At 38.1% G+C, this 26,207-nt stretch overlaps 1 protein-coding gene and 1 pseudogene across 1 annotated transcript in view; both read left to right on the forward strand.

The window, feature by feature from the left end:
* ANKRD31 (ankyrin repeat domain 31) overlaps nt 1–24,677 on the forward strand; it is a 148,564-nt gene extending 123,887 nt beyond the window's left edge. The window contains exons 20-22 of the mRNA XM_045074417.1: nt 6,637–6,777; nt 16,527–16,629; nt 24,350–24,677. Coding sequence (XP_044930352.1) covers nt 6,637–6,777; nt 16,527–16,629; nt 24,350–24,495 — 390 coding nt within the window. The 3' untranslated portion in view covers nt 24,496–24,677. The remainder of the gene's footprint in view (nt 1–6,636; nt 6,778–16,526; nt 16,630–24,349) is intronic.
* On the forward strand, nt 8,659–8,823 carry LOC123390454 (annotated as a pseudogene).
* Nucleotides 24,678–26,207: the final 1,530 nt, after the last annotated feature.

The following is a 26,207-nucleotide window of genomic DNA, read 5'->3' on the forward strand; positions in this document are numbered from 1 at the left end:
AAAAAAGTGGAGTTCTGTTACTGTTGAGTTGTCTTTTTTACCCTTCATTTCTATTAATTTTTGCTTCATTGGTGTCAGTGCTCTTTCATTTGGTGCATGTGTGTTTATAATTATAATATCTTCCTGATGCATCAGCCCTCTCCTCATTAAAAAATGTCTCTTATTATCTCTAGTAACTTTTTTTTTTAAGATTTTATTTATTTATTTGACAGAGACCACAAGTGGGCAGAGAGGCAGGTAGGGTGAGGGGGAGAACAGGCTCCATGCTGAGCAAAGAGCCCAATGCAGGGCTCAATCCCAGGACCCTAATATTGTGACCTGAGCTGAAGGCAGAGTCTTAACCCACTGAGCCACCCAGGTGCCCCTCTAGTAACATTTTTTGTTCTAAAATCTATTTTGTGTGATACTAGTATAGCTGCTCTGGTTTGGTTTGGGGGTAGTTTTTTTTGTTTTTTGTTTTAAGGTTGCTGTTTCCATGATATATATTTCTCCATCCTTTCATGTTCAATTTACTTGTCTCTTTGAATTTAGTCTGTTTTGTGTATTCACAAATTGCTAAATTGGATCTTGTTTTTTTAACTTAGTCTGACAACCGTTGCCTTTTGGGTAAGTTTCATAATCCACTCTCATTCAATTAATGTTATTAATATTATTGGATTTATGTCTGCTGTTTTACTTTTTATTTTCAATATGTCTCGTGTCTTTTTTGTTCCTCTGTACTACTTTTTACTTTCTTTTGCATTAAATGAATATTTTACATTGTAGCATTTTAATTTCTTTTTTTTTAAGATTTTATTTATTTATTTGACAGAGAGAGATCACAAGTAGGCAGAGATGCAGGCAGAGAGAGAGGAGGAAGTCGGCTCCTGGCTGAGCAGAGAGCCAGATGTGGGGCTCGATCCCAGGACCCTGGGATCATGACCTGAGCCAAAGGCAGAGGCTTTAACCCACTGAGCCACCCAGGCACCCCGCATTTTCATTTCTTTAGTGACTTTTTTTCACTGTATTTTTCAAGGTATTTCCATAGTGCGTACCCTAGGACATCTTCATTTATCAGAATCAACTTTAAATTTATACTAACCTAATTCTAGTGAGACAAAGAACTGTAATTCCTACATAGCTCTATCCCTCTTTACCCCTTATTGTAATATTATTATATATTTATTATATATATAAATGTTATAAATGTAACAATTCATTGTTATAATTATGACTTTATAAAATTTTGTGATTTGTAAAGAAAGAGAAAAAAGCAAGTGTATGTTTATAGATTTTGTTATATTAATCTTATTTACCCTTTCCAATTCTCTTCATTTGTTCCTGTGGATTTGAGTTACCATCTGTTACTCCCACTCATCTCCTTTTTGCTATTTACAGATATGTATATTTATACCTATTGTCTTATATAATTATTTTTTAAATCAGTGAAGAGAAGAAAGGAGAAGAAATATTTGTCCAGATTGTCTTTTATAATGTGTAATTACCTTTATTGATGCTATTTGTTTTCTCATGTGGATTCATTTTACCATTTGGGGTCATTTGCTTTCAGTGTGAAAAACTTCCTCTGGTATTTCTTAGCAGGTATGCTAGCAACAAATTCTCTCCATTTTTGTTTACCTGGAAATGTTTTTATTTAATTTTATTTTGGGGAAAGATAGCTTTGCTAGATATAGGATTCTTGATTGACACTTTTTTCTTTATACACTTTGAATATATTATTCCACTGCTCTGGCCTCCATTTTTTCCGATAAGAAGACAGCTAGTAATCTTCTTGGGGTTACCTTGTAAGTGAAGAGTCATTTTTCTCTTGTTCCTTTTAATATTTTCTCATTGTCTTTGACTTTCAGCATGTTTCTGTTTATAAATTTTTTCATGTTTATCCTAATTGGAAGCCACTGAGCCTCCTGAAAACGCAGATAAATGTTTTTCAGTAAATTTGGAAAGTTTTCAGACATCATTTTTTCAAGTATGTTTTCTGTTCCTTTTTCTCTCTCTTGTCCTTCTAGTACTCCCATTATGCACATGTTAGTGTTTTTAATGGTGTCCCACATTTCTTTGAGGCTTTTTCATTTTTCTTCATCCTTTTTTCTTTGTTTTATTCAGCCTTCATACTCTCTATTGATCTCTTCAGGTTTATTAATTCTTTCTTCTGCATCATGAATCTGTTGAACCCCTCTAGTAAATTTTTCATTTTAGTTATTGTCATTTTCAAGTCCATAACTTCTGTTTGGTTCTTTTTTATAACTTCCGTCTCTTTATTTGATATTCTCTATTTGATATGTTGTTGTCATCATACCTTACTGTACTTTTTAGATTATGGTTTCTTTCATCTGTTAACATTTTTATAATGACTGATTAGAAGTCTTTGTTAAATCCAACATTTAGTGACTCTCACAGATGTTTTCTGTTGCTTTATTTGTTTTGGTGTATGTATCATACTTTACTGTTTTTCCATATGTGTCAATTTTTGGTTGGACTGAACATTATAGATAGTTTGAAAGATGTAGCAACTCTGTGTACTGGCTCCCACCTTCTCTTAGGCTTAAGAGAATTGTTATTTGCTTCCTTATTTAGCTACTGGCTAGAATGTTTTAGTGGAGGTTATTTTTCCTTACTGTAGTGCTAAACTTTTAATACTATACCACATGGACTGAGACCTTGGCAGGGTCTCTCTTTGACTCTCTCTTTCCCTGTGCATACCTAGCTGTTAAGCTCCAGTTATTGCTGATTAATTATTATATTGTTTTCAGTGATGACCTAGAGCATAAATTGCTGTATAGACTAATCTAGTCAATTGTATCCCTTTGAAGGGATAGCTTATGAAGTCAATGTTTGAGTTTTATTCTGACTCTAGGAATGCTCTTCCTTACTATTTATTTTCCCAGTTCTCTTCTAAAAACTAGCCAGCCTGCAATTCAGCCTGTATCCCCAGTGACTCTACCAATTTACTTTCAACTGCTTTTTACCACTACCTATACTGCCTTTAAAGTGCCCTTGAGCTTGAACTTCTCCATGTTCTGTTGTAAATGAAGTCATTTCCTTTGGAGGAGATTAGGAACCATCTGTTTTAGGCTTGCTTCTTTTCCCAGACAAAAATCTCCGTGCCATAGGTCTGGATCTGGGGTGGGAACATAACTTTTCTCAGAATGACACCCTGGCTTTAGGAACTGAGGATTTAGCCAAGGTGGGCACATTGGCCTCATGCCTTTACAGCTTGTCTCTCCTGACATTAAGCCACTACCTTATAAGCCAGGCAGGGGTGATCAGGGTCCTACTAATCTCAGTGCCACCATGCCAAAGGTGGAGCCTCTGCCCCACCAGTACAGGCTAAGCAGAAGGGATTCCCCACCTCTTGGTTGCATTCACTCACAACTTAGCCTTAGCAAGAGATAGCTAAGGGCAAGATGAGAATGCTGATATCCTTGCCCCAACAAGAAGGTAGCCCTGTGGTTGGAGGCTATTGGGAGAGGGAGCCCTGTGTTCTTGGCTGCACAGTTTGGAGTGGAATCTGCATCTCACTGAGCTGGGAAGGGAGAGGAAGAAGGCAATCTTGGCTCACATACACAGACTCACCTTTCCCCCCTCCCCCATGTAATTGTCATAGATTTTACTGAATAGAGGGCTCTTTATTTGCTGCATGCATTTATGACCATTTCCAGATTTAAACAATTTTTAAAAATACTTTTCACCTGGGACTGGATCCTCACATTGTTATTCCAGAAGTTGATTCTAGAGTATTTACATTCCAGGGTGCCTGGGTGGCTTATTCAGTTAAGCATCTGACTTTAGTTCAGATCATGATCTCAGGGTCCTGGGATCACGTCCTGTATCAGGCTCCCTGCTCAGCAAGGAGGCCCTGCTTCTCTTTCTGCCCCTCCCCCCACTCATGTGCTCTCATGCTCTCTCTCTCTCTCTCTCTCAAATAAATTTCTTTTTTTTTTTTTTAAGATTTTATTTATTTATTTGACAGAGATCACAAGTAGGCAGAGAGGCAGACAGAGAGAGAGCCAGGAGGAAGCAGGCTCCCCACCAAGCAGAGAGCCTGACTTGGGGCTCAATCCCAGGACCCCTGGATCATGACCCGAGCCGCTTTGGCTCAGGTCATGATCTCAGGGTCCTGGGATCGAGCCCCGCATTGGGCTCTCTGCTCAGCAGGGAGCCTGCTTCCCTCTCTCTCTCTCTGCCTGCCTCTCCGTCTACTTGTGATTTCTGTCTGTCAAATAAATAAATAAAATCTTTAAAAAAATAAAATAAAATAAATTTCTTTTTAAAAAGAATATTACATTCAGTGAGACTTTTGATATAGTTACATTTAAATCTGTCACATGGCATCTGTTTTCTTTTTCTCTCATCTCTTCTTTGTTCCCTTTTTCATTTTTTATGCTTTAGCTCTTTTGTTGGTTTATTAGCTACAATTCTTTTTACTTCTGTTTTGGCTTTAGAGTTTATAGTACGTATTTTTAACTTCTCCCAGTCTACCTGTAAGTATACCACATCATGTAAGAACCTCAAACTAGAATGCTTCCATTTCTCTACTCCTGACCTTTGTGTTATCATATATTTTACCTTTATCTAATGTTATAAATTCCACACTTGATTATTGTTTTTGTTTAAGCAGTCAATTATCTTTTAAGTAGATTTAAATAGTAAGAAAATATTTTTCTCATGTAGTTACTATTTCTGCTTTTTTTCCTTTATGTAGATCCTGATTGCCAATTGCTGTCATTTTTCTTCTGCTTGGAGGACTGTCTTTAACATTTCATGTATTGAAGGTCTTCTGTTGATAATGACTCTTTTGACTTTTGGATGTCTGAAAAAAAGTTTATTTCACCTTCACTTTTGAAAGATATTCTTGCTAGATAATAGACTTCTATGCTGTTGGGTTTTTTTAAAGATTTTATTTATTTATTTGACAGAGAGAGATCACAAGTAGGCAGAGGCAGGCAGAGAAGGGGAAGCAGCCTCCCTGCTGAGCAGAGAGCCCGATCCAGGGCTCAATGCCAGGACTCTGAGATCATGACCTGAGCTGAAGGCAGAGGCTTAACCCACTGAACCACCCAGATGCCCCAGTAGACTTCTATGTTGAAAGAGTTTTTTCCTTTGAGTAATTTAAAGATGTTGCTCTACTGTTTACTTGCTTGCATTGTTTAAATACACTGTTGTTCTTAACCTTGTTCCTCTGTAAGTACTCCTTCTGGCTCCTCTGTAAGTGTTCCTTCTGGCTGCTTTTAAGATTTTATCTGGTTTTAAGCAATTTTGATCATGAGGAGCATTAGCTGATTTTTTTTTCATGTTTCTTATGCTTAGGGGTTATTAAATTTCTTGAATCTCTGGGTTCCACATTTGAATCTCAGATGTGGAAAAATTTAAGCCATTATTTCTTCAAATGTTTTTTCTTCCCTTCTTTCCTTTTTGAACCTCTTATTTCACACATATTGGATTGCTTGAAATCATTTCACAATTCACTGATGATCTGTTCATTTTTTAAAATTATCTTTTCTCTGTTTCATTTTTATGCAGTACTTACTGCTTTGTCTTTGAATTTACTAATCTTTTTGATTAAAATGCCCAATCTCTAACTAATCCGATCCAGTGTATTCTTCATCTCATACATTGTAATTTTCATCTCTAGAATTTTGATTTTGGTCTTTCTAAAAATATTTTCCATGTCTCCACATAACTTTTGAACATGTGTAATATGATTGTAATAACTACTTTATGTCTTTATCTGCTAATGCTAACATTCTTACTAGTTCTCTGTCATTTTCAGTTCATTGCTCTATCTCTTCTGTCTGGGTTGTATTTTCCTACTTCTTTCCAGGCCTATTAACTTTTTATTGAATCCCACACATTGTGAAATCTATCTGGTTGGATGCTGGATATTTTTGTATTCTTATAAATATTTTGTAGATCTGTTCTAAGATACAGTTAAGTTCCTTGGAAATAATTTGATCCTTGTGGGTCTTGCTTTTAAGATTTGGTAAGAAGGATTGGAGCATGTGTTCAATCTAGGGCTAATTATTTCCCACTCCCGAGGTAAGGCTATTCTGTACCCAACCAAAGCCCCACCAGTTTTGAAGTTTTCTAGTCTTGCTCTTGGGAACAGGTACTATTTCTAACCTTCGAATATGGCAGGTGTCATTACTTCTACTCTTCTCCGGTGGTTCTTTTCCCACCCCTGGGTAATTTGCCCTCAAATATGGCCAGCCACTACTCAGGTGAATACTTGAAGAGGACCCCCTGAAGATCTTCAAAGTTCTCTTTGTATTTATTTCTTCTGCAGTATTCTGTCCTGGAAACTCTAGGCACTTTACCTCCATGGATTCTGCTCTTTCTCCTCAACTCAGGTAGTCCATAGGCTTTGCTTGGATTCCCTCTCCCTGCACCATGACCTGGAAACTCTCAAGGCAGTGAGCTGGGACACTTGGAAGGCTCACCTCATTAATTTCTCACTTCTCAGGCATCACTGTGCTTTGTTGGCTGATGTTTGGCTGTAAACCATTGCTCCATATATGTTGTATGTTTTTTGTTGGTTAGGGTAAATCTGGTTCCTATTACTTCATCATGACCAAAAGCAGAAGTTCACATATTTCAGGTATTTTTCCTTCTTAATTTTTGTTTTATTTTGAATTTCAGGAGACTACCCACAAAGCCAGTGTTTTAATGAGTGGTAAAATTAAGGTAGAAAACGGTCAGATTTATCAAAATCCAGTCACCTGGCTCAAGCATCTTCTAGGAGGCGACAGTTACGTGACTTGGAATTATGCTTGGAGTAAGGTGGGTAATTCTTAAGTTTATCTGTAACTTCATGTTCAAATGGAAAGGTACCTATTTTTTTATGATAAAACTACTTTTTAAGAAATCTGAAGTTCTCCAAGCTAGCTTTTGTCCTCATGTTCCTTCTACAATATGCTATGTGCTTTCTCCCACAACTCTTGTTTGCCACAAATCCCCAGGGACAGAGTTGGACAGCTGACGCCCTCTCCTTCTTTGGTCCTCGTCTAGTCTCAGAAATTCAAATGCCCTCAATCTTCCCCTGTTATCCTCCCAAGTGATTTCAGGTCTTTGTGACTCCACATAGAAAATTTGAAACCTCTGATGTGTTGACCATTTAGTTATATGTTAGTATTCTGATGCAATGAAGGATAACTTCCCCTAAAGACAAAGGAATGGGCAAGCAGCCGAAAACCCACAAAAGTTATGGTGTACTTTTGTTTGAACACAATTTTATCCATCAGTTGCCACCCCCCCAAAAGAAATATTTTTCATTCCAACTTCCTGGACTTAGTAGTCTTCCCCACAATTCTGTCTTCTGAGTTATAAACCCAGTTTAACCACCAATTTCAAGACTATTGATGACTGACACCCTTGAAGTCCAATGAACAGCCATCTCCAGATGTCCATGGCCACACTTAAGGGAACAGTCTTGCAATGATTCACTGAGGAAAGTGTGACTCCTCAGACATCCACCATTACTGTTAAACAGAACTACAAATCCCTTCAGCCTCCACTGTCCATTACAGTAAGAGGCAGTGCCTGAGTAATAAAAGGCAGTTTCTTCTCTCTTTTTTTGTCTCACTTAGCTCTGCTCACCATTCCTCTTAGCTCCTCCTCTCCTTCCTTCTCTGTAATCTGTTTTCTGGTATCCTAGACCTTTGTTGCAGGTGCTTCCAAAACTGTGTTTTAGTTCCTTCACTTAGATCATTACATCTTAGATTGCCTCTACTTTATAGTCGTTGGGGTTTTTTTTTTTTTTCTTAAAGGTTTTTTTCCTTGTTCATTTTCCACCCCCGGAGTCACCAGATCATCTGCTTTTCACCTGCTCAGTACTTTCCACAATTCATAAATCATATGTACATGCGAGGAATTAACATTTTACCATTGGAAATCCCTTTTTATTAAAAAGTTTCTTAAACTCGTGATAGATTATATCATTTTGCTATAATAGTCTACAGCATGAATATGGTACTGGTTTCTGTAGTTAAGTTTTTTTGAGCTTATCATGCCTCTGCTTAGTGTGCCCAGTGATGAATCACTTCTCCCACTCTTTTTCTTTATTGGAACTACTGCATTTTCTGCTTTTGAGTAGCTGACTGTGACATCATTTGGCCCTCACTCTGTACTTAAGCCTCATTTATATATCACGTTGCCTCTGGTCTTTTCTCATCAGCCATATCAGTTAGTCATATGGTTTAACACCTATGTGATAGGGAAGCCAAAGGCAAATGCAGGCACTACAATTAGGAGGATTCTTGGGTGTAAGATATTCATACAGATTATCTAAGTAGACTTAGATTTTTTTTTATTATTAGTATCCTAAACAGTTTAAAAAATTACCATAGGGGGCACCTGGGTGGCTCAGTTGGTTGGGCAACTGCCTCAGTCCAGGTCATGATCCTGGAGTCCCAGGATAGATTCCTGCATCAGGCTCCCTGCTCAGCGGGGAGTCTGCTTCTCCCTCTGACCCTCCCCACTTTCACGCTCTGTCTCTCATGCTCTCTCTCTCATTCTCACTCTCTCAAATAACTAAATAAAATCTTTAAAAGTAAGAATTACTATAGGGACTCATGTACCTCTAACAAATCCCCTAGACTGAGAAACACTACCCTGGTGAGAGTTTTCACAATATTTAAAACCCTCTTTTAAAACTTACCACAGAGCTTTGCGCAGTGGCAGTATCGTAGCCAATGAGGTTTATCCGAGGCGCAATTATTGCTAATTGAAAACTTACCACAGAAACCTCTACCTCTTCTTGTCTTGAGGGAACTCTTGAATTCATAGTCAATTCTCAATGACAGGAGTTTTTTGCTACATTAGTAAATGTAAATGTTTCTACTGATTGATTCTGAGACTGCTGGTGTGGCTATGAGTCCAGGAATATTTGGTCATTAGGTAAGTAATGTCAGAAAACTAAGTCTTATCCTGCCTCAGACAGAATGACAGAGCCATTAGACACAGATGACTCATACTTCCTACCCAAGCAGCTGGACTGCTATACAGGGAATCCTGATGCTTACTCCCCACTGGGCATCACGGATTCCTCTCACTCATGCAGCCTCATGCCTGTTAGGTATCATCCTGATATGGCAGAGTGATCTCTGGATGGAAAACAGGAGGCAAGCTAGTTTCTGGTTCTACTGTTGATAAGTTACTTGATCTGGGAATGGTTTTCAATTCTGCCTACACATCAGAATCACTTGGTGGACCACAGCCCCATACCTTCTGACTTAATTTTTTTTTTAAGATTTTTTCTATTTATTTGACAGAAAGAGATCACAAGTAGGCAGAGAGAGGGGGGAAAGCAGGCTCCCTGCTGAGCAGAGAGCCTGATGCGGGGCTCAATCCCAGGACCCTGAAATCATGGCCTGAACGAGGCAGAGGCTTAACCCAGGTGCCCTATCTTAATAGTCTTAATTGAAGACCAGGTGGTAATATTTTAAAAAGCTTTGCAGGTAATTGTAATAGGCAGCCTGGAGTAAGAATCCCCGATCTAGATCAAGTCATTTAACCTTTCTGATCCTCATTTTTCTTACATATAAAATAAGTAGTAGTGCTAATTGTCTCTAAAGACCCTTCCAGTGTGGAGATTCTAGGACTTGCATAGCCATGTGTGATTTATAAAGCCTTTTACATATATTTTTTCACAACCTCATGAAGTAAGAAAGTCGACTATTTATCTATGGATGTAAAACCAGAGTTATAGGAGATTAGGTGGTTTGATTAGCCTCAAGGCCAGTTAAGTGCCAGAACCAGGACTAGAACCTGGTCTTAAGGTTCCTTAATTATTATCATTTTTTAAAAAATATCCACCCTGCAGTTCAAACCCATATTGTTATTATTTTTAAAAAAATATCCACCCTGCAGTTCAAACCCATGTTGTTCAAGTGTCAACTCTACATAATGTATGATATTTATGTGAAATTCACCTGTAGTGATAAAAATCACATGGATTATGTAGGTCCAGGAGGTGGGGGAAACTAGCTGGGAAAAGATACTAGGGAATTTGGGGCTAGTGATGGAAATATTCTATATGTCATGTGGGTAGTGGTTACCACAATGTGTTTTTTTCTTAATTCATCAAATTCTACATTTGAAAGAATGCATTTTATATATACATTATATCTCAATAAGTTAAAATTTATGTTTAGAGTTTAAAAAATAAAATAAAAATTATTATTATTTTTAATAATAAATTATTTTTAATAAAAACATTATTTTCTACATTTACAACAATGACACAAGGGAAGCCACATTCCTTTCATTGGAAACAGGTTGCCCTGAACTCATAAGAGCACATACAGTATTACCTAACTGTCTTTATGAATTTATGCCAAGTCTCATTCTTCTGCAGCAAAAATTGTCTACTTCCACAGGGAAAAAAAATGCCTTTTTGTGATACAGTTGTGGTATGAAAATAAGAATGGCAATGACAGTTTATTTTTGTGAATGCTTAGGACTGGATTTGCAAACGACAAACAGACTGCCTTTTTGGGCAGTGACCGAACAAGCATTAACAGCTCTCTTGTGCAAACATACTTCCCATTCAAATGACTCACTCTCTGAATATCCACCCTTATAAATTCACTACTTTTGATTTAGTATTAACTTTTCTGTATGGTTACCCGTCACCCAACACACTTTGTAAAACAATTCCTCCTACCCCCATGATTAGGAATATCAAAATACCGAAGGTTGAGGTAGGAGTAAAGAAAGTGATGGAAATTACTGGGATACCTGGGTGGCTCAGTTAATTATATGTCCAACTCTTGATTTGGGCTCAGATATTGATCTCAGGATGCCAGGATCAAGCCCCCAATCAGGCTCCCTGCTTAGTGGGGAGTCTGCATGTCTCCCTCTCCCTCTGCCCTTCCTCCAACTTGTGCGCTTTCCCGCTAAAATCAATCTTTTTTAAAACAGTGATGAAAATTGTTGATCTCAACTGCCAGCCATCCTCATTGGTCAATTAATCATCCCCAGGGTCTTAACTTACACTTCCTATGAGCCTAGCTTCTATTCAGGAGACGTGGATATATAGGATCACACCACACCACAAAAAAGGAGATAGGTGGCCTTTTTGGTTTTTGTTTTTGTTTTAGTTTAAATTCACTTAATTAACATATAATGTATTATTAGTTTCAGGGGTAGAGGTCAGGGATTCATCAGTCTTATATAATACCCAGTGCTCATTACATCACATGCCCTCCTTAATGCCCATCACCCTGTTACCCCATCCCCCCACCCATCTCCCCTCCAGTAACCCTGTTTCCTATGACTAAGAGTCTCTTATGGTTTGTCTCCCTCTCTGATATTGTCTTATTCATTTTTTTCCTCTCTTCCCCTATATTCATCAGTTTTGTTTTTTAAATTCTGTATATTAGTGACATCATATGATATTTGTCTTTTTCTGATTGACTTATTTCACTCAGCAGAATATCTTCTAGTTCCATCCATATTGTTGCAAATGGCAAGATTTCATTTTTGATGGCTGCATAATATTCCATTGTAGATCTGTTTACCACATCTTCTTTATCCATTCATCTGTCGGTGGACATCTGGGCTCTTTCCATAGTTTGGCTGTTGTGGACATTGCTGCTATAAACATTGGGGTGCAGGTGTCCCTTTGGATTTGTATCTTTGGGGTGAATCCCTAGTAGTGCAGTTGCTGGGTAATAGAGTAGTTCCATTTTTAACTTTTTGAGGAATCTCTATACTGTTTCCAAAGTGGCTGCTTTTCATTCCCACCAATAGTGTAAGAGGAATCCTGTTTCTCTGCATCCTCACCAACATCTGTCATTTCTTGACTTGTTAATTTTAGCCATTCTCATGAGTGCAAGGTGGTATCTCGTTGTGGTTTTGATTTGTATTTCCCTGATGCCAAGTGATGTTGAGCATTTTTTCATTTGTCTGTTGGGCATTTGTAAGTCTTCTTTGGAGAAATGTCTGTTCATGTCTTCCCATTTCTTGATTGGATTATTAGTTCTTTGGGTGTTGAGTTTGATAAGTGCTTTATACTAGCCCTTTATCTGATAAGACATTTGCAGATATCTTCTCCCATTCTGTCGTTGTCTTTTGGTTTTGTTGACTGTTTCCCTTGCTGTGAAAAAGCTTTTTATTTTGATGAAGTCCCAGTAGTTCATTTTTGCCCTTGTTTCCCGTGCCTTTCACCATGTTTCTAGGAAGAAGTTGCTGCGGCTGAGGTCAAAGAGGTTGCTGCCTGTGTTCTCCTCTAGGATTTTGATAGATTTCTGTCTCACAGTTAGGTTTTTCATCCATTTTGAGTCTATTTTTGTGTGTGGTGTAAGAAAACGGTCACGTTTCATTCTTCTGCATGTGACTGTCCTATTTTCCCAACACTACTTAATGAAGAGACTGTCTTTTTTCCACTGGATATTCTTTCCTGCTTTATCACAGATTAGTTGATCATAGAGTTGATGGTCCATTTCTGGATTCTCTATTCTGTTCCATGTATCTGTGTGTCTGTTTTTGTGCCAGTAGCATACTGCCTGATGATTACAGCTTTGTAATACAGCTTGAAGTCTGCAATGACTCCACCGCCTTTGGTTTTCTTTTTGGACATTCCTCTAGCTATTCAGGGTCTTTTCTGGTTCCATACAAATTTTAGGACTGTTTGTTCCCACTCTGTGAAAAATGTTGATGGTATTTTCATAAGGATTGCATTTGTCTAGGTAGCATAGACGTTTTTACAATATTTGTTTTTCCATGAGCATGGAACATTTTCCATTTCTTTGTGTCTTTCTCAATTTCTTTCATGAGTGTTTTATGGTTTTGAGAGTATAGATGTATTTCCTCTTTGGTTAGGTTTATTCCTAGGTATCTTATAGCTTTTGGGGCAATTGTAAGTGGGATCAATTCCTTAATTTCTTTTTCTCTCTCATTGTTAGTATATGGAAATGCAACTGATTTGCTGAATTCCTGCATGAGTTCTAGCAATTTGGGGGTGGAGTCTTTTGGGTTTTCCACATAAAATATCATGTCATCTGTGAAGAGTGAGTTTGATTTCTTTGCTGATCAGGATGCCTTTTATTTCTTTTTTGTTGTCTGATTGCTGAGGCTAGGACTTCTAGTACTATGTTGAACAGCAGTGGTGATACTGGACATCCCTGCCATGTTCCTGACCTTAGGAGAAAAGTTCTGTTTTTCCCTGCTGAGAATGATAGTCACTGTGGGCTTCTATGATATCTATCTCTATACCTACACCGTGAAAAGTTTTAATTAAAAAAGGATGCCATACTTTGTCAAATGCTTTTTCTGCATCTGTTGAGAGGATCATGTGGTTCTTGTCCTTTCTTTCATTAATGTAGTATATCACATTGAGATGTGGGTCCTTTTAAAATACAAATATCCAAGAGGGGTAAATCCTGATAACATACGAAAGGCGTACTGCCCTTCTTTTGCCTGGAGCTGCATGGAGTACCCATGGAAAGTAGAGAAGGGGGGACTTTAGGATGGGGATTGGGAGGAGGTAGGTGGTATGAAGATGAACTTTGCTTCCATCATCATTTTCCCAGGATCAGCTCTTTCGTGGCAGTTACTACATTTTGATACTACCTTCTCATATATTTGAGAATTATTTTACTTTTTAGCCAAAATGTATTTTTGTGTTACAGTGAACCTAAAAGAAAACTGACAGTTTTCTTTTCTTTTTTCTTTTTTTTTTTTTTCTGACAGTTTTCTTTTGCTTGTTTGCCTTCCTCCATCCCTCCCCCTCACCTCCCGAGATAAAAAACAATTATCCTTTCCTCTTTCTTCTTCTTGGGGTAGTGCAAATTTATTAAGAACTTGCTTCATGGGGCGCCTGGGTGGCTCAGTGGGTTAAGCTTCTGCCTGGGATCAAGCCCTGCACCGGGCCCTCTGCTCAGCAGGGAGCCTGCTTCCCCCACCACCACTGCCTGCCTCTCTGCCTACTTGTGATTTCTCTCTCTGTCAAATAAATAAAATCTAAAAAAAAAAAAAAAAAAAAAAAAAAAAGAACTTGCTTCATAAAACTTGAAATGGAATTAAAACAGTCATTTGGTCATCCATGAACAGATTCCCATTAGTACCAACAAATAGTTTTCCTGAAGACATAGATAAAATGGACTGATATTTTCAAATTTTCAAATGGAGCTCTAGCAGGGAAAAAGTTCTTGGACACCTCTTTAATTCTTAAAGGCGGGTTGTATTTTACATTTTTTCTTGATGCATGTTAGAATGTAAGATATAGAGAAACATTTGTTACTGCAATTAATGACAATTGAGATTAAACTTTATTTCTTCAGAGACCTTACCAAATAAAGTTAATTAATAATTTCACTTGGCCAATTAACTCCATTTCCAGGATAGTGGCTAACTGAATCATCCTTCCACCCTAACTCAGACAAACACTCACACACACACACACACACACACACACACGCATTCATGCCATTTCTTCCCTAAGTATGCTATTAGGGAGTCAGCATAAACTGATTTCTGAGGATAATAGACCTTCTGCCTAAGAGCTTCTGGGAGAGAATTAGTGGCCTTAGGATAAAGCCCTTCCTGCAGTTCCACTTTTTAGAAAAGGAAGAATACAACAACCTATAGATATCCTTACAGAATATACCTTGCCCTAATTCCAGCTTTATTACTGTTTTCATCTGGGGGAAGGTGGCATCCCATCACCCAACCCAAAATGGATTTTGAGTGGTGAAGTTGTCAAGATTGCTGGCAGTATCCAGTCTAAGACCCTAAGAACCTCGCCTACAGCTCTTCCTACATGCCTCTGAGAGAAGGCATATGAGCTAGATTTTCATTCAAGATTTAGTTGAGAAGTCAAAGTTTCAGTTATATGCAAATGTGATGACTGTTTAGCCAACTAGAGCACAGACACTATTATGAAATGGACAGTTTCCAGGAGTGACCTAGTGCCTGTTCATTTTAAGATGTATATATTATTATCCTTGTTGAATAAATCACTCCCACCTTGTGGGAACTAGGTACTTAACTCGGTAGATTTTTCTTAAAGCTGTGTACTTTTGATGTCTCAATTACCCCAGTGGTGTATTTAAGATCTGTACGGACTCATGACCTCTAAGGCTACTAAGGTATAGTTTTACTACTTTATATTATCTAGTATTAACGGATAAAAATATACTTTAAATCTGAAACGTTGGTGAGAACATACTGAACCTGCACATTGATGGGTATAGAAGGTGTTTTGGTTATTGTCTGGGCACAAAATGAACAAAACCCATTGTTTCTAATTGTTAGTTGTTTGGAGAGCTAACCAATGGCATTCAGAGGCCTCATCTATCCTTCCACCGCAAATGGTGATGGGTTAGCACACTGGGTAGACTGAGAGGTTCCATTTCCATTACAAAGTTCCTTTAGTTATGGGATTGAGCCCAGAGGGGGCCTAAACCTTCCAGATCCCTTTTTCTTCTGTCTGCCCTCATTCTGGTAAATAACGGGCAATTATTGAGCACTCAGAATGTGCTAGACAGTATGCCAAATGCTTTTCATATATTATTTATTCTTATCCTCACAACAGCCTAATAAGCTGGAGGTACTTGTTTTACAAATGTACAAATTGAGGTTAAACAATTTAAGATTCTTGCTTAAGAGCTGGAATTTCAGAGGGTTTTCCCCCTGCAATTGTCAGGCACTATGTGAAGTGCCAAGAGTATAAAAATAATTATGACACAGACCTTGTCTTCAAGGAGCTTATGTTAATGGAAACAGACATATTAACATAATTTCCCTTTAGTAGGATAAGTGCCTTGACAAATATGAGCATAAAAGTGATGGGGGCCTAGAGGAAGGGACTGATTGTTGGAGTTAGGAAGTTCTAAGAAAGCATCCAGGAGGAAGGGAAGTTTGAGTGGACACCGGACAGTTTAACTACAGTGAACCTAGGCTTCTGGGTCTATTATCAGACTGCCGTAGAACTAGGAGTAGGGAACCCAAAGACAGCAACCAGAGGGCAAGTGTTTGCATCAGCCTCAACCAGCATGTTTGTGTGTGGGTATTCCTAAGATCTGATATTTGGGTGATAAACAATAGCTAATAAGTTCACAAACAAACCAGAAAAAGCCAAAAAATTTGAATGCACAGGCCTGAAATATTAATCAGTTAAGTGTCTGAGTTCTTGAAAAGTACTATTTTATGGCTTGGTTTTATTAGTACAACATTAATTTTTTAATGTTATAAAGTAGTGATGCTGGATTAATGGTTGTTTAACAAGTGAATGGATGAGAAAATTAATGATAAACAACAGGGGTCAAAAAATATTTTCACTAAAGGGCCAAATAATAAAATCTCAGGCTTCATGGGCTTATGGTCTGTTGTGAATATTCAGTCGTGTTATAGCACAAAAGCATCCGTTGATATTAAGTAAATGAATGGGTATCTTTGGTTCTAATAAAATTTAAAAAAAAGAAAAGGTGGCAGAGCAGATTTGACTGAAGGTAAAACTTGTAACAGATAGATGTATTTGCTTCTTTCGAAATGTAGAGTTTTAAAATTCTGTGCTTAATTATGTGCAGGTGACATATCTGGGGAAGGAGCTTTTAAAGTATGTTTCTGAGGAAGTGCCCATACCTGCAGAGCCAGTCGTGGTGCCTCAACAACATCAACCTTGTCTTTCAGGTACGTGCAGACCTACAGCCATTTCTTAGTCATGAGAAAGGCACCCAAAGCTATGGAGACAGCACTGCTTTTTTTGTATAACATGAAAATAACTGTCTTAATGTGAACAATTCAATAGTATTTTGTTGTTGTTGTTGTTGTTACTTAAATTCTAGTTAGTTGACATAGAGTTCAGTATGGTTCAGGAACAGAGTTCAGTGGTTCATCACTTGTGTACAACAGCCAGTGCTCATCATAACTTGTAACTTGTGCCCTCCTTAATGCCCATCACCCATCTAGCTAGCGCATCCGCCACCCACTTCCCTCCAGCAACCATCAGTTTGTTCTCTATAGTTAAGAGTCTCTCATGATTTGTCTCTCTCTCTTTCTCCTCCTCCTGAATGTACATTGTTTTGTTTCTAAAATTCCACATATGAGTGAAATCTTTTCTCACTGACTTGTTTTGCTTAACATAATATTTAGTACATTCACAATGTTGTGCAACCACCACCTTTGAGTAGTTCTAAAACAACTTCCATTACCCAAATAGAAACTCCACATGCATTCAACAATCCTCCTTTCTATATGCCTCCCAGTCGACTTTCTGTCTTTATGAATTTGCTTGTTCTGAATGTATCATATAAGTGGAATCATATAACTTCCTGTATCTGGCATCTTTCACTTAGCATAATGCTTTCAAGAGTCCTGCCGGGATGGATGTTCAGTTTCTACTTTTTGGCTGTTGGGGGTGCTGCCGTGAGCACACGTGTACATGTATTTGTACCTATTTTTAGTTCTTTGGGATAGATATGTAGGAGTGGAGTTGCTATATCATATAGTATTATATGTTGAACTTTTTGAGGAACATCCAAATTGTTTTCCACAGCAACTGAATCATTTTACATCGTATCAACAATATACAAGGGTTCCAATTTCCCCATATTCTCACCAAAACTTGGCATTTTCTGTTTGTTTACAACACTGCATTTTTAACCACAGTTGATTGTAGAATTTTTTAAATGACACCTTCCTTCACAGTTCCTTTCTCTGAACCTATGCTATACTTACTTTGGGTAGATTTTTTAAAGTATCATACAGAAAGAAAAAATGGCATTTTTTTTCCCTCCTGCAGGCATGATTTGGTGAGTTTTCTAAAAGCAAGTACTAAAATAAATCTTTGCTCATTAGTGTAAACTAATGTGCTTTATCTGATGGAATAGACTTTAACCTGAGAAAACTGAAGAGAATGTAGTCTTCACCAATTAGCAGCGGATTTTGAAAAGATCTGGAGAGAGGCAGCGCACATTTCTGTAAAACAGACATAACTAAGGTTGTGTTACCCTTCTCTGCTGCAGCACCCTCTCTTTTTCCACTAGTGTCCCTGCCTCAGACCAGCTGGGGACAGTATAGTCAGAAAGGAGATACAATACAGGAGACGATAGTTCTGTGGTAACCAGAGTCAAGAAACAAACAAGGATTACTATCACTAAGCCCCTAACCAGGGGCTCCCCAGGGCCATTCCTTCCTAACAAACCTTAGTAATTCACTATTTCCCTCTCTAACTTTATACCTGATCCACTGTAACCTCTTAGGGTCCTGCTTTGTTCTCAAAAACTGGTTCCAGAATAGGATACATTTTCCCCAGTAGTCTGAAGATAGCCTCAAAGTGCTTTTCATCACTTTGAGAAAACCAGTCAGGTAAAACAGAAATTATGAAGAAGTTAAAGGGTTTAAATTGGACAGAGTTCTTGTAGTAAATTCTGGTCTTTGGTTCCTAACTCTCACTGCAGCTCTACCTAATCAAAACTTGGCGTGGGGCCCAGGAACCTGAACTTTTTTAAATGATTCTTATGCAGCATGACTATAGACTTTGAATGACTAGTAACTAGTATCTGATTTCTTACAAGATAATAATTTGAAAACTCTTATATTCAGCCCTTCAGCTCGATCCCACACCACACCCACTCTCATGCTTGCATGCATTGCCTGCCTCCCTCCCTCAACCTCTAGCTCTCTCTGTCTCTCTATCTCACACACACACACACACACACACACACACACACACACACAAGAAAGCCAAGCAAAACTTTCATCCTCCTAGTTTCTAACCCCAAGAATCAGAACAGAAATACAGTATCTTCCTTGTATCACAAAGGTTATCTCCTCAGATTTTCTGGTTCTGAGCAGGCATTTTCAACCCTAGCCATGCTTCTCCTTCCTCAGGAGGGCTCACAGTGGGATGCCTGGGTGGCTCAGTGGGTTAAGCCTCTGCCTTCAGCTCGGGTCATGATCCCAGGGTCCTGGGATAGAGCCCCGCGTCGGGCTTTCTGCTCAGCAGGGAGCCTGCTTTCCTCTCTCTGTCTCTCTGCCTGCCTCTCTGCCTACTTGTGATCTCTCTCTCTGTCAAATAAATAAATAAAATCTTTAAAAAAAAAAAAAAAGAGGGCTCACAGTGCCCCTGCTAAGTGAGCATAAATAAAAAAATGGGTTCTGAATAGCTGCTTCTGTTTCCTGCAGTATAAACAAGTCTCTTGTTACTAATTTCTTTCAGAAATACTGTATTTTCTTTCCTTTAGCTATATCAGAAAATGTTAATGAACTCTATGGAGGGCCCATAGGCCAGCCAGTTTCTTGTTGCCTTAATCTGGGCCTAAGAATCTGCGGGTCTCTATTGGCATTACTTTTCTCTTTTTCTTTTTCTTTTTCTTTTTTTTAAAGATTTTATTTATTTATTTATTTATTAGACAGATGGAGATCACAAGTAGGCAGAGAGAGAGGAGGAAGCAGGCTCCCTGCTGAGCAGAGAGCCCGATGCGGGGCTCGATCCCAGGACTCTGGGATCATGACCCGAGCCGAAGGCAGAAGCCTTAACCCACTGAGCCACCCAGGCGCCCCTCTTTTTCTTTTTTTTTTTCTTAAGATTTTATTTGTTTATTTTATTAGAGAGGGAGCATGAGCAGGGAGAGGGAGAGAATCTCAGGCAGAATTCCCACTGAGCACAGAGATCCATCCCAGGACCATGTGATCATGACCTGAATCGAAACCAAGAGCTGGATGCTTAACCTACTGAGTCACTCCAGGGGCCCTCTACCTGCTGGCATTCTGTAGGCTGCTGTTGGGAGTTTTACTTGAACCTATTTGATTTAAGATTCTTTTGTATGTGGTTTTATAGTACCTGACAGAAATCCAAAGACCTGGCAAGTTAGAAAAATGTAAACTCTTTAACAAGCAAACTATCCAAGAGACAATCTTTTCCCTCTTTTGCATATCAAAACATGGTCATGGAAATCATGGAACTGACATTCTAGAGTGCACAGAGTTTAAAGGATAAACAAGGCCTTATGGATTTCATCAGCCCACTTCAGATCATGAACATAATCGGTTCTTTTACACTTTTTTAAGATTTTATTTATCTACGTGACAGAGAGAGAGAGACAGTACAAGCCGGGGGAGTAGCAAGGAGAAGGCAGAGGGAGAGGGAGAAGCAGGCTTCCCGCTGAGCAAGGACCCTGATACTGGGCTCAATCCCAGGACCCTGACTGAGATCATGACTGGAGCCAAAGGCAGATGCTTAACTGACTGAGCCACGTAGGCACCCCTCTCTTACACTTTTTAATGATCAGTCCAAAATAGTGTTGTTTGGGAATACAGGAATTCGGAAGAGCTATTTACATTTTCCAAAGCTAGAGTAATGATGCTTCCCAGCTAAGCCACCGCAGTCCTCAATCCAGCCAAATTATTAGTAGCACTCCCCTTCATTTTCAGATCTGCCAGATCTTGTTTAGATGACCCAGTACAGGAACCAAGCAAATAGATATTGGAAAAAATGAAATTTGGACATGGTAAAATGAGAGAGAGCAACTCTTCAATTTCATTTACTTTTTAAAAAAGTTTTAAAATTCCACTTAGTTAACATACAGTGTAATACTAGTTTCAGGTATCAAATTCAGTGATTGATCATTTCTGTACATCACTCTGTGTATATCATGACAAATGCACTCCTTCATCCCCATCACCTATTTAACCCACCCTCTACCCCCTCTTCTCTGGTAAACATCAGTTTGTTCTCTTTAAGAACTATATAGATCTTGTCTAAATAGGCAAATTTTATGCATATCACTTTATGTTATAAATAATTGCTGGTTACCTAATGTTCACCGCCTGACAGAGAAGGTCTTTGAGTTTAGAGTGACTTTTCTAAACTCTTGCTCCCTATTATATTCCCCCAAAGACTGGCAAAGTAGCTTCCCAGTGGAAGTTTATTAAATGATGTTTATTCATCGCATAAATAATGATTGGATGGAAGCATGAATACGATCCTAAGGAGTGCTAATTTAAAACTGGATTTACATGTGATTGACTGTCCTCATAAGTAGACATGCCTAGATCTCACAGGCTATAATGAATGGAGTTTGTTGTGAAGAATTCAACAAATAGTAAATGGAATTTTGGTTAGTTAGTATTATCTCCTTTATTTGAACTTTCTGCTTCTGACTGTGAGATATAAGAGTGATGGCCCTTCACATTTTCTGAACCATTTATTTTTAAAAGTTATATCCCTCTATCTCCCCACACTTCCTCCTCCCCCTCTTTATGAGAAATCATTAATCTGTTTAGCTTTTGTAACCATTTCCTAAACTTTGATCAAATGGTATCAACACTTCATGGGACAAATAGCAAACTCAATATCCAGTTGATTTCTACATACCATTTTGGAATTCTAGTATCAAGAAAATCCCGAGTCATGAAGATAAGTGATAAAAGTTTTTAATCTTGCCATTTTCAAGACTTTCCTCAATGAATCAGAGATGATGGAAGAACTTTATTCCTAGTCCTGCACAGAAACTAGTTAAACTGGTAACCCAGATTAGTGTGTTGGTGGACTCTAGAGTGTTACAATATGGTATATGAATACATTTGAAGGCATATATTATTTCTAACTAAAGATTTTAAAAATACAAACAGCAGCCTTTAAAAAATGAAATTCTGTTGATGAAATCCTGAAGTACCTCTCCCTAAAGTCCTTAGAAGCTGTAAAATAGAGGGAATCTATGGTGCATTTTTCCTTGAAATTTCACAAGTTCCTCTCAAGCCTCAATTCTCACTGCCTACCTGGCTGTAGTTTCTCTTCTGTGTTTTTGAGGGAATCTTCATTGATATTTCAGAATAAACTGGAGGGGAAAAAATGAACATTCCCAAACTTCTACATAATTTGTGATCATTGTGGACAGACATATCAACCTTTTCCACAGTTCTTTAAAAAGAATCTGTTAAGGTAGATGACATTTCATTATTTACCTGAAAAGTCAGCTTTATATATATCTATTATCACCTGTCACCATAGTATTAGGACAGTCAAAGCACATTATGCCAAATGTATTCATCTAAGAAAAAAAATTATCTCCTGAAATCTTTATTTTCCCAAGCCATCATTTACTGCATATTAATTTACTGCATAATTAATTAATGTCAGTTTCTTTTGAGGGGACCTACTAACATTATTTCTTCATTTGAAGATAGAACATGCTTTTTCAGAAAAAATAGACTCTTTTTTGTTTCTAATAAAAGCTGTCCTTGCCCTACCAATAATATGTTAGAGGAAGAAAACTCTTCTAACATATTAGAGGAAGAGTTTTCTTCATTTCGGTGAAGTTTTCTTCATTTCGGTGCTGTTACTGTGCGTCATTGCTGGTAGAAGTATGTGTAATCAAGCACACACACTCACAGGTGCTTCTGTTTTATGTGGTTAAGAATTTCTTCAAACTTAAACACGTAAGGAAGATGCGTGCCTGATAACAGAGCAGAAGGTGTTTACTTCAGCTCCTGTTTACAATTCGTGTTGTTTTTCATTCCTTTTTTAAAAAATTTTTTTTAAATATTGTTTTTACTTATTTAACAGAGAGAGATCACAAGTAGGCAGAGAGCCAGGCAGAGAGAGAGGGAAGCAGGCTCCCTGCTGAGCAGAGAGCCTGATACGGAGCTTGATCCCAGGACCCCGAGACCATGACCTGAGCCGAAGGCAGAGACTTAACCCACTGAGCCACCCAGGCTCCCTGTTTTTCATTACTTTAATCATAATTATTTTTCATCATCGTATCATGATTAACTTTGACCTAATTCATAAAATGGACGATACATCTACTGATAGAAGAGAAAAGAGAAGAAAACTAATTTTCTGTTGAGCACCTGCCATATGCCAGGCCCCCTGCCAGACCACTGCATATACATTAAGCCATCGAGGAGCTTCCAACTAGTAAAACTCCAGAGTTCATGTCTGTGCAACAAAGGCAGAAAAAACATGAACACTTTACATATAAAAATTTTTTTAAAGATTTTTTAAATTCATGAGTGGCAAAGGGAGAAGCAGGCTCCTCACTGAGCCTGATATGGGGCTCGATCCCAGTACCCTGAAATCATGACCGGAGCCAAAGGCAGACACTTAACTGACTGAGCCACCCAGGTGTCCAGTCTCATTCCATTTTCTATGTCCAAGATAAAACTAAATCAGCATCAGCTTATCTTGAGAAAAAGGCTGTTTGTAGTCTAAAACACCACGGCAGGAAAAGGATGACTGAGGCTTCTGAAGGTAGTTGTACAAATTCCTCTGTGCCTCAATTTCCAATAAACCAAGAATAAAACCGTTGTGAAGATTAGATGGGAAGCTGCTGTGAAATGACTGGCTACTGGTTAACATATAGCAAACATTCAATAAATATAAGCTATTATTATTATTTTTCACTGAAAATGGTATTAGTCTGGAAGATGGATAATCACTTTTCTAGGCCATACAAACTTGTGTGATCTCAAGCAAGTTACAAGACTTCTCAAGCCCAGTACAACTAGGAAAATAGCCATATAAGTGAGTGTGGTTCTGCTTGCTGCTCCTCGTCCCCAACAAGCACTGCACAGCTAAAGAACCATTCTGCTCATGAAAGAAGTAGAGAGAAAGCCATCCTTCTCAAATAATATAACCAAATGTTAGATATTCTGCATAAGTCTCCTTGAAGTGAACTGTGAGATTCATCACTAGGCAAAAGAATAGGCTCATGCAACTATTCATGTTATCTAGTTGCCTAAATTAGCACTTCAAAATGACAGGCTAACTAGTTAGGTTAAAAATAATTTTAGCTTTCACTTTTCTTTTTCCTCTAGTTTTTAAAAAAATTTCCCTTAATAGATCAAAAGCAAAAATAATCAGGTTCAGTATTTTAACTGATACTTCACTTCTGAAATATCACTAACCTATGAATTCTTTTCATTCAACCCATTTTACCTCTCTGACTCTGTTTCATCATCTGTAAAACAGGTCCAAGACCAAGATGATATATAAATTCACTTCTAACATCAAAGTTCTGCTTGTTCTCTCTCTGACAAATAAAAAAATTAAGTCTAGGGTGCCTGGGTGGCTCAGTGGGTTAAGTCTCTGCCTTCGGCTCAGGTCATGATTTCAGGGTCCTGGGATCAAGGCCCACTTGGGGTTCTTTGCTCAGTGGGGAGCCTGCTTCCCTCTCTCTCTCTCTCTGCCTGCCTCTCTGCCTACTTGTGATCTCTTGCTCTGTCAAATAAATAAAATAAAAAATTAAGTCTATTAAAAAAAAGAAAAGAAAAATGGAGTAAATTATGACTGGTCCAAAATCTCTGTGTGCTCATAGATTTGACAAGGGTCTAGGATTTGTAATAAGTAAATTTAAATATTATTTTATAAAGACAGTTTTTAATTTATTGGCACTTCTTTAAACAGGAACTTCCAGAGAGTCAATGCAAAGCATTCCACATTATCTACAAATAAATGAAGTACTATTAATCAGCGATCAAGAACTTCTCCCATGCCATATAATGGATCAGCATTGGAAGTTCTATGTGGAATGTGAAGAGCTAACATTCTAAAGCTTTGTTTTCGTAGTAACTTATTAGACATTTGTTCATTAACCCACATTCATATTTTATGGGCTGGACAGCCTATTTTAACACACCCTTCATGAATTGCTACTTAAAATGTGTGTTTACCATTGTAAAAAAAGATATAACTTGAACTATTATAGTACAATTAATACCTTTTTGCTATTGAAATAAAGGCCTTTTTGAATTAAACCATATTGATTCTCTGGCTTTGATTTTACGAACATAAATGTAAATGTAATCTTTCAATCAACACCTCTATCTTTGTATAAATAACAGTTGTTCCTTAAGGGAAGTAAGGATAAAAAAAGAGTGATAATTGGTCCGTAAAAGGCCCAAATAAAGTGAATCTATTTCACATGAGAATTTGATGTCCAAATAACCAAAATGTAAAATTATCAAAAAGGTTTATTTTAAATTCCACAAAATTTAAATTTAGCATAAATAAAATTTAGCATAAATAAAACTAACTGATAAGTCATAGAACAAAAATGAATCAAATGTTGATTTGGGGGCTGATTATTTTAAATAGGATACTTCACCTTTGACTTTTGGTACATTATCATCATGAAGATTCTCTTTTTTTTTTTTTTAAGAAAGATATTTTTTGTAAAAGAAACTTGGTAAGTTTTCTTAAGGGTCTGTTTTCCTCCTTTGGTTGCCATCTTATTCTTCATGTGTCACCATCTCAGGCACCCAGAGAAGCTGTTTAACTTCATGGCTTGAGTCCATCCTTTTTTTCTCATTTGGGTAAAGAAGTTAAGCTGCGATAAAAGTAACTCTCACAAGTGCTAGACTTTGGGATAAGATATTGTTGTAAATTTTTATTTTTTTCAGTGTTCCAAGATACTTTATATAGCACACCCAGTGCTCCATGCAATATGTGCCCTCCTTAATATTCACCACTAGGCTCACCCATCCCCTCTCTCCCCGCCCCCTCCCCACTAAAACCCTCAGTTTGTTTCTTAAAGTCCCCAGTCTCTCATGGTTCATCTTCCTCTCCGATTTCCCCAATTCACTTTTCCTTTCTTTCTCCTAATGTCCTCCATGTTATTCCTTATGTTCCACAAGTAAGTGAAACCATATGATAATTGACTTTGCTGCACTTACTTCACTCAGCATAATCTCCTGGCACAAAAACATACACAAAGACCAGTGGAACAGAGTAGAGAGCCCAGATACGGACCCTCAACTCTATGGTCAGCTAATCTTCGACAAAGCAGGAAAAAATATCCAATGGAAAAAAGACGGTCTCTTCAATAAATGGCGCTGGGAAAATTGGACAACTACATACAGGAAGAATGAAACTCAGCCATTCGCTTACACCATGCACAAAGATAAGCTCTCAATGGGTGAAAGACCTCAACATGATACAGGAATCCATTAAAATCCTAGAGGAGAACGTAGGTAGTAACCTCTTCGACACTGACCGCAGCAACTTCTTTCAAGACACATCTCCAAAGGCAAAGGAAACAAAAGCAAAAATGAACTTTTGGGACTTCAAGATAAAAAGCTTCTGCACAGGGGCGCCTGGGTGGCTCAGTGGGTTGGAGCCTCTACCTTCGGCTCGGGTCGTGGTCCCAGGGTTTTGGGATTGGGCCCCACGTCAGGCTCTCTGCTCGGCGGGGAGCATGCTTCCTCCTCTCTCTCTCTGCCTATCTCCTCTGCCTACTTGTAATCTGTCTGTCAAATAAATAAAT

This window comes from Mustela putorius, unplaced genomic scaffold, assembly GCF_011764305.1.
Source record: "Mustela putorius furo isolate JIRA1106 unplaced genomic scaffold, ASM1176430v1.1 tig00537350_pilon_pilon_pilon, whole genome shotgun sequence".
NCBI classification, from domain to species: domain Eukaryota; kingdom Metazoa; phylum Chordata; class Mammalia; order Carnivora; family Mustelidae; genus Mustela; species Mustela putorius.